The sequence below is a fragment of the Elaeis guineensis genome, chromosome 4 (assembly GCF_000442705.2).
Source record: "Elaeis guineensis isolate ETL-2024a chromosome 4, EG11, whole genome shotgun sequence".
Lineage (NCBI taxonomy): Eukaryota > Viridiplantae > Streptophyta > Magnoliopsida > Arecales > Arecaceae > Elaeis > Elaeis guineensis.
In genome coordinates, this window is record NC_025996.2 from 1,575,400 (window position 1) to 1,583,801 (window position 8,402).

General features: G+C 39.0%; 1 protein-coding gene across 2 annotated transcripts; it reads right to left on the reverse strand.

Moving 5' to 3' along the window:
- Positions 1-215: 215 nt before the first annotated feature.
- LOC105044307 (protein CNGC15b) lies at positions 216-6,120 on the reverse strand. Of its 2 annotated transcripts, none has more exons than XM_010922160.4 (8): positions 5,968-6,120; positions 5,184-5,305; positions 4,127-4,679; positions 3,127-3,339; positions 2,489-2,778; positions 2,297-2,408; positions 1,581-1,817; positions 216-1,125 (listed from the first exon to the last, which is right to left on the reverse strand). In XM_010922160.4, exons 2-8 carry the CDS (start codon positions 5,210-5,212, stop codon positions 451-453), a joined length of 2,109 nt encoding a protein of 702 aa, XP_010920462.1. In that variant the 5' UTR covers positions 5,213-5,305; positions 5,968-6,120; the 3' UTR covers positions 216-450. The 2 variants fall into 2 exon arrangements, with proteins under 2 accessions (XP_010920462.1, XP_073111378.1); XM_073255277.1 differs by lacking the exon at positions 5,968-6,120 and adding an exon at positions 5,402-5,892.
- Positions 6,121-8,402: the final 2,282 nt, after the last annotated feature.

The following is an 8,402-nucleotide window of genomic DNA, read 5'->3' on the forward strand; positions in this document are numbered from 1 at the left end:
GAACATGTAACCATCCTTTAAAAAGTTAATAAGGAATTCTTGCTCGCCAAAGCTGACTTGATGATGGACTCTTTCTCGCAAAGGCTGAATTGGAGTAGAAACAAGTGTGCAGCACCATCATCTAAAAAAAAAAAAAAAAAGGTCTTGCATCAAGAGAAGGTAAAAAAGAAAGGTCTGCAGCGCTGAACGATAAGAAGAGGATAGACGGAGAAACAAGAGGATGAAGTTATTTGATGGTTATTCTATCACCCAGACTGTCACTATTGAAGTCCAAATTCTTTAAGTGAGTCAAATATGTATGTAATCTCCAGTTTGTAGATAGAGGGGCATGAGTCATGACCTGCTATTACTTGACCAGGTTAAAAAGGTTGTTAAACAAGGTACATATTCCACTCCCACAGTATTCTCCTTCTTGACTACGTACTTACACCGAGCGTCGGTTAGCATAAGCTAGCGGTCTTCCTCCACAGAAAAATCTGGTTCCGATGGCTTCTTCAAGCCACAATCCGGCACCAATGATGCCTCGCCGCCTTCCCTCCTCGTGCTGGCCACCAAACGCGCCACGAATACGGCGGCCCCCGTCCCCGGGTCTGGCGCTCTCCGCGACTCCATCAACTCAAGCGGCGCGTCATCGAGATCGAGCTCGATGGAGGGCCTCCGGCGCTTATGGCGCCTCCATGCTGCTTGTATGAAGCAGGCAGCCCAGGTGCGCCACTGGTAGGAGTAGAACCTGAACGTGTGCCGAAGTTGCTTGCTATGGAGCCTCCGGAACTGCGAGGCGACGAACTTGAGGTCATCGGCCACCAGCGCGAATGCTTCCACCTCCGACACCGCTTGGACGGTGCGCGTCGACGAGGGGAGGAAGGCCGCCGGACGGGGATCGAGCGCCCACGTCAGTAGCTCCTCGCCGCAGAACTCGGAGGGCCCGATCCGGCAGCAGTTGAAGAAGCCGGTGCGGCCGCCGTTGGTGGTGTAGGAGTCGAGGTAGCCCCGGATGATGAACAGCATCTCGTTGACGGGGTCGAGCTCGTGAACGAGGTATGTGCCATGCGTGTAGAGGGCCGGCTTCAGCCGCTCGCAGATGGCGTCCAGCATTCGATCATCCATCTGATCGAACAGCGGCACCTAAACACAATTTATATATTTATTCTGCTCAAATTAACACCCAGAATGCGAAATCCAAGTGCTTGGAAGTGGATTAATAATTCAAGACGTAAACGAAGGATGAATTAATTGGATAGTTAAAAAAGAAGAAGAAGAAGAAGAAGAAATGGACACAGAAATCTTTAAAAACGTCCAGCGAAGTTCATATATGTGTTCTCCTTCTCTTGTCTAAATCACGAATAGGTGCGTCATCCTAAAAAATATGGTTTTAATTCAAAACGAGCTGCTAAGGTTAGTGTTGTTGGCCTATAACTGGATCCGAGGGTTTTTTTTTTTTTTTCGTTTTTATTGTTCATTAGATGGACTTATGTTCTCCAAAAAGTGAATGGTTGACCTGGTCATCATTACGGTGCATGTTGACATATTGACTGGAAAATTGAAACAAACCGCCACCAGGGAGATGGATCCATCCTTACCCTTCGAACCAAGTCGAGACATAGATGGCGCTTGATGTCTCTGCGCAGATCCGTGGGAAGGTCCTGAAGCAGTTCTTCTTCGTCCACCCCTTGGGTTGCCACCCATCTATGCTCTTGGTATCTTCGAATGGACTGCTTCAACTCTGGTGGCAGCTGCCGGTGACGCATCCATTGCTCCGTGTCAGTCCTCTTGAGCCTCCATTCCTCCAATCGGACTGTTGTTGCTTGGAGATAGGACTGTCGAATAAAAAAATGAAAAATAAAAAATAAAAGGAAAGAAAGAGGAAAAAGATTAATACTTGAAATATGCAATGCAGTTATCTTGTGACAACTTCACCGGTCTCAACTTAATTGGCACCTTGATAACAAAGCTTACGTATACATCATCATCCAACCAGTGTCGTCCATCCCCTTAATTTGTTCTTACAGATCTTGTTCCTAAGGATTTGAACATGGAATTGTTTCTGTAATTCTACAGTTCTATTATGGATTTCCTAATATATATAATTAATTGCTTACTTGAAATCAGTATTTGCATTTGGAGCCTCCTCCTTGCTTTCCTCTTTCATGTTCGTGCTTTGAAACTATTAATCATGAGCTAATAACACATCTTTGGAATTTGATAGTCTTTGTGTTGAATAGACAGTGACTAGTCCATGGAAAAGGAATTGTCTATCATTTGGATTATTGAACAATACTTGATTGTGTAAACTTACTTGCATATTGCCAATGAGCAAACCAAAGAGCACCAATCCAACAATGGCGATAATAATGGCAAAGCTGTTTTCTCCTACATATGTACTTGTTGAGAGATTTTGTCCCAGACAGCTGCAGAATATATATAATGAATATCAGGCATACATAGTTCAGATTAAATATTTTTAGGGAGATCCGGGCATAATGCTTACCTTAGATTCTTCAGTCCCCACCAGAAGCAGTAAAAGTACTTCTGGAGGAATGGTGAGGATGTGACATTAAAGGTCACTGCATCAGCATAGATCCCAAACTGATAGAAATTCTTATTTGGGTCGCATAGATCTGTTATATTGCTTGATTGATACCAGTTGTTCGAAGAATTGTCGATGCTTCTACAATCGAAATATTGGTACTGACAAGATGAGCTTTCAAGATGGCAGGCCTCTCTCCAGCATGCTTCTTGTCGCTCGATTGACAGAAGATACCAACATGCTCCTAGAACCTACACTCACGAGGCAAATAGATTGCTTATAAGATAAAAAATGAGGAATTAATCTGAGTCAATCAGATTCTTAATTATATGCAGTTGGATCTATTTGCTTGTTATCATGCATTTTCATTTTTAACTTGGGAGGATTATATAAGAATACAGTGATATGCAACTGAGAATTAGAAAAAATTTCCACTGCCATTGATAAAATCTGCAGTCAGGGAATTTCAAATACGAGAAGTGAAATAGGATCTACACTTTATGCAGGCTTTATAGATGTCTTAACACCAGAGATCTTGGATGGATCATGGTACTGGTCAACATGCATTATCTACTAAATGAGGTATGGATTTTACTTACATGGCTTGCAAGCATGTAGAGTACGAGGTTGTATGCAGCTCCTGCCCATGCAGTCTCAGTCATCACTCCTGTTGTCTTTACAATTTGCTTTGAGAGTGGAAATATTAAGAATAGCCTTGGGAGGTACTGCAGGATGATGCTAAAGCGAAGGAGGTTCTTCGTATGAGCCATTGTGGAACCTCTTAGGTTGGGAATGACAATCCATATCAGAAACTGTGAACACGAGTTCAAGGTCAGTTCCATGTATACTAATGTAATGGAAACTACAACAAAAAGATCAAACATGCGTGGGTTTACATCTCCCACATCTGCGTTCTTTGTGATCTAACTGAAAACTTCAGTAATTACAGCCAAGGCCTAAAAATTTTTTTTAGCAATCCTAAAAATTATAAGAGAAACTTGAACTTGTGATGCACATCTAATGCAATGACAATTAATGAAGACATGGTTTGTATCTGAGTCGGTAACCAAACTGGATCCTATGTTGACCAGATCATGCTCAGTTTTAGTTAATAAACGTTAAATAAAGTACAAGCAACAGATGCTACTGGCATCACAAGATTACATTAGTTTGTGTTCTGCATTCAATCATCCTTTTGTTGGAGAACATTCAGTAAAAACAGTTCACTAATCATGTTAACTACATTTAAAGTCGGTTATATTAACTTCATCAGAAAAGATGGTTATAGTTGATGACAGATGATTGATTGAGTTGTATGTTATAATTAGTATATGATCTTCCATAATTTTATAGTATAGTTTTTGTATTACATGGTACTTGAAATGATGTCACAGCCATAAAATGGATATATGTTTTTTTTTTTTTTGTAATTGAAAAGAATTCTAATCAATCATGACTTACAACACCATATTGTTGTTTGACATAATTCCCTTCTCTGACAATGTAAGAAATAAATTCCTATTCCACAACATGACTCAGAACAAAACAATAGCATCGTAATGGAGAGATCAGTTACGAAAGCGGTAGTTGGTTTTGTACCTGTGGAAGAGGCAACGCAGCAATGAAGTCTAGACAGAAGCCCCTGGATAGATACCTTGAAGCAATCTTGTAGGAATCAATAACAAGCTCGCCTCTCCCAAATACCCGAGAGGATGGAGCTACAAATGCTGTTTGATAGCGAACAAAGATTTGAACAGCATAGAACACATCTGCTAGGGAGCGTAGCACTGTGAGAGCTACTTCAAGTGGTACCCCTATTTCTATGCACACTGCTCTCTGAGTTCTGGGCAGGTAAAAAAACAGAGGGTCAAGGAAGAGTGAAACCAGACATGCCACCAAGAATGTTTTGTTCCATCCTTGAATTATGCGTCCATGAGGATCTAAGAACTTCCTCTCAACACTCATTAAAGATTCATAATCCTCCGAGAAGACTCGAGACAGTAGTTTCTCCTTGAATGATTTGCTGGGCTTCTCGGGACAGATCTTTGATCCTGATTTCCGTCTCCATGCCCCATAAATGTTGTATGTACGTTTGGCCAAATTGTTTGCATTGCATTTTGTTGGTTTTGCAACTTCAACATCATCATAAAATCTGAAAAATATAGGAAAAAGGTGAAGGGAATATCCTCTTGTGAGGACTGAGAATATAAAGACCGACAAAAAATGAAGTACTTCAAGGGATTTGATACATTTTTCCTTCATCAAAATGGAAGAAAAGCTAAGGACTATATAAGAAATTCCCTTGTTGATTGAATGGTTCTCTGTTTTCATATTAAGAGCATATATATTGGTAAAATATCCCAAACGGACATCCAAGTTTCCCTGCAGAACAAATTCAAAACTCATGGAAGAGAATCTCTCACCACCATGGAATGGCGTTAAACAGTTATTCATAGTAAGACCAAAATGATGCGTTAGATTTCATAACAAAGTAAAAGATTTGTGTTATCTTGTTACGGATGAAATTATATTCGCAAAAAGCTGAACTCAATTTAATTCTTTTTGTATTGAATTAACTGGAAGGTATTAACACGTCTAAGAAGAGAAGCAATCAGTCCATACGCAAGTCCAAGTCCTAAACAGTTGATAAGCTCACCTGACAGATCTTGAGCTACCATACGCCATTGTGTTTTGTGATGAATCCTCTTCTGTGTCGTCAATCTATTGCCTGTTTATATATCGTTGCAGTATGAAGGCATCGAAACATGTGGCATCGAACTGCAGAAAGAGACAACAAATCAACTCTCATCCATAAGAATAAAAAGGTATCCTACAACTACTTTCACCAGGGATCTTGTGAATAGAACAACCTACTTGCATTAAAAGCTCCGAGATCCTTTCCTTGTGGATCTCAAACATGGTTTGGAACATGTGACTACTGATATATTAGATCTCTTTTTCTCTAAGACTCTTGAATTACATTCCCTGTATTGCCGTGGAAACCGTTTTGTTTCTTAAAAGCTCACATCCTCTAGATTGTTCTTTCCTTTATTTTCTGGGTCAACGAAAAGAAACAAGAGGACGAGGGGAAAACTACCAATCATAAAATTTCATACTGAAAAGTATGCAAGACCTCTAAGGTCTCAGAATTTGTGAATTAGAACCACTGTTAAATCAAAGCTTTAAATCACTCGGAGAAATGGAAAAAGTTGTGGCGGACACTGTTTGGTGGGGTGATAACAGACTGGAAGCTCTGAATTATCACATAGAGAAAGGAGATGAGTTACATTTGTTACAGCAACCAGGAGAATGTATCGAATGAAAATAGAGACAGGGAAGAGATTTAGATGAGGATATGAAAGTTATCAAAATAGTTTATTTACCAAGGGGGAAAAAAAAAAAAAAGTGGTTATCAAAATAAGAAGTGTAGAACAACTAACTTGATGCGATAGTCGAATTAGCAACGTAGCATGTCTATGGATCTATTGAAGATTGGATCACTCTAGTTGTTCTCCTTTTCATTCTCTCCTTCTTCCCTCTAGAAGTTTTGCTTCTTCCAGCGACAATAGATGAAGTGTAGTTTAATCCTGCTAGGGTTTGGTGCATGAACCCAATTGTTTTATGAAACACAAAAGTTTCTTAATAAGGAAATTATTAAAAAATATAGTACTGTCAATGATAAGCTGTCAAAGGATAACAAAGATATCCTTTCATCGTTTTTCTTCAAATAGATATTCTTTCATTGTCTCACATCTTTATCTCTCTTTACCCACCTTTAAAAAAAAAAAAAAAAGTGGGACACTGTGTCTATTTTATGCAGTGAAACTCTGTCTTTATGTTAATTCTAAACGTAGCTATATTATTCGAAGGTCATTTCACAATGGCAAACTTATTACAAGTGCTGATGGTCTAATGCAACGCTTCCTTTTTCCTCCTTTCTTCTCTCTTCTTTTTCTATTTTTCGTGTGCGTATGTGAACGTGCGGTGCCCACGCACCACACTGCTCCCCACTCAAAAGAACAAATATCGGTTCGATTTTATTATTTTACGGAATGAAACTACTTCAGTATTATTAGATGGAAATAGTTCTAGTAGAAAAATGCAGGATAAAAAAAATGTGGTGTTAGTAGAAGCAAAAACATTTTCTGGACTCCAGAGTTCCATCGACTGAAGGTGAGGTGTTATGCTACTGGCTAAAGTAGCCATTAAGGCCCGCTTTGTACGCAAGAGAAGGTTGGTCAGGAAGTCACTAACAAAGAGGCGTACAACATTACGACGCTCACCACAAAAATAAATGAAAAAGGGCACACCGTCCATAAGGAATACGACTCTAATTTAAAGTCCATACAGCATTCATTACGTAGCTGAAATGTTTTTAAGTCGAGACTACACCAAGGTCATGGTTTTGATGATGCTGTTATAAACGTATCATATATATGGAAGCCATGCTTTGAAGGCATCTCAGAATGTTACCAAAATGAAGCCAAAGAAGTTTAAAATTGAATTGAGGAGATTATATCCCACCTGTTTCTTAGATACCCATTCACCAGAAGCATTTGGACCATCTTCAAAACTTAACTCAATATTAGAGGTTAGTCACCCAATTTGCATTTTCCATAGAACACTTGGAGGACAGAAATTTCAGCCTGCCTTGAAAAAATCTTGGAATCAGCTTCTGATGGATTTGTTTCGGCACATATGGCTTGGACGGGATGGTAGGATCTTCCTTTGCAGGCAGCATTCTATATTCTAAGTCCTATAGAAAACCCTCCACACCTTTCATCTTTGGGAGATTCTTGGGTCTGCAAAAGTTAATCCTTGATCTTGCTCTCCTTGTTTGGAAGCTAGTTTTATCTTCTTTCATCTCCATTCTTCTTGTACATAATCTTCTCCTCTAATAAATTTGGGAGAAGTATTTCACTTCCTCCTTTTACACTCAAAAAAATAAAGATTGTGCTTTGCTATTAAAACGTTATGAATATTTCGTATCTAATTGATGCTGGCATTAGTGTATCTGAAAATCCTTATGAAAGAATTTGTTTTATTAGTATTTTGTTTTGAAGACCAATTATTCAATTGTATAGTTTTGTTCATAAATTAAGGATTATTCCAATGGTCACATCTCATTGTTTAACAATTAAAAGTTCTAGATTTTAGCCCTGGATGTGCACTCTCAATTATTTGAATTGGGGTAACTACAGTATAGGTCTATCTATTCCATTCTCTTGGAAGAAAATGTGTTTTGTTGTTCATATTTCATTGTTCGTATTTTGTTATACATCTCTACCATGGACAACCTGTTCCCTTTTATGATTCTATGACAACCAATTCCCTTGGTACTGGCCATTCATTACTAATAACATCCTTCTTTCTTTAAAACAATGAGCAGAGAGGGGATCAACTCCTACAACCATGATTCTCTTACCAAAAAAAAAAAAACTCCTACAACCATGATTCATCGATCTAGATCTTAATGATCCATGCATTAAGAATATGCAATTTATGGGCTGAATTGCTTTAATTAGTAATATAATCGGGAGAGATATAATTGTTGTTATCATTATAAAACCATTTCTAAAATTTTAACAACGATTCTTCACATGCCACTGTTGTAATTAATTGCGAACTGTGGGGAGTGCTTCAGTGCTCGGACCCGTGAATCGATCGGGAACAGTAACTTCTTTTTTCCTATCTAACTTTAAAAAAAAAAAAAAATTTAAGACCACTAGTTGTTTTCCAGGGACTTGGTACTCGTATCATAGTGGGACCACCTCACCAGGTGCGAGTGGCCTCGATTGTCCGGGCATGGTCTGCTGAAACGTATCACGTGATACCACCGGTTTTCAAATTTTTGACAGTGAGTTTTTGTGAGCGA

Coding starts and splice junctions, on each gene's coding strand:
- LOC105044307 (XM_010922160.4), bottom strand. CDS start 5,212: ATGGCGTATGGTAGCTCAAGATCTGTCAG. Junction 1,818..2,296: donor TGCTCATTGGCAATATGCAA/GTAAGTTTACAC, acceptor TTTATTCGACAG/TCCTATCTCCAAGCAACAAC. Junction 1,126..1,580: donor GTCTCGACTTGGTTCGAAGG/GTAAGGATGGAT, acceptor AATTGTGTTTAG/GTGCCGCTGTTCGATCAGAT.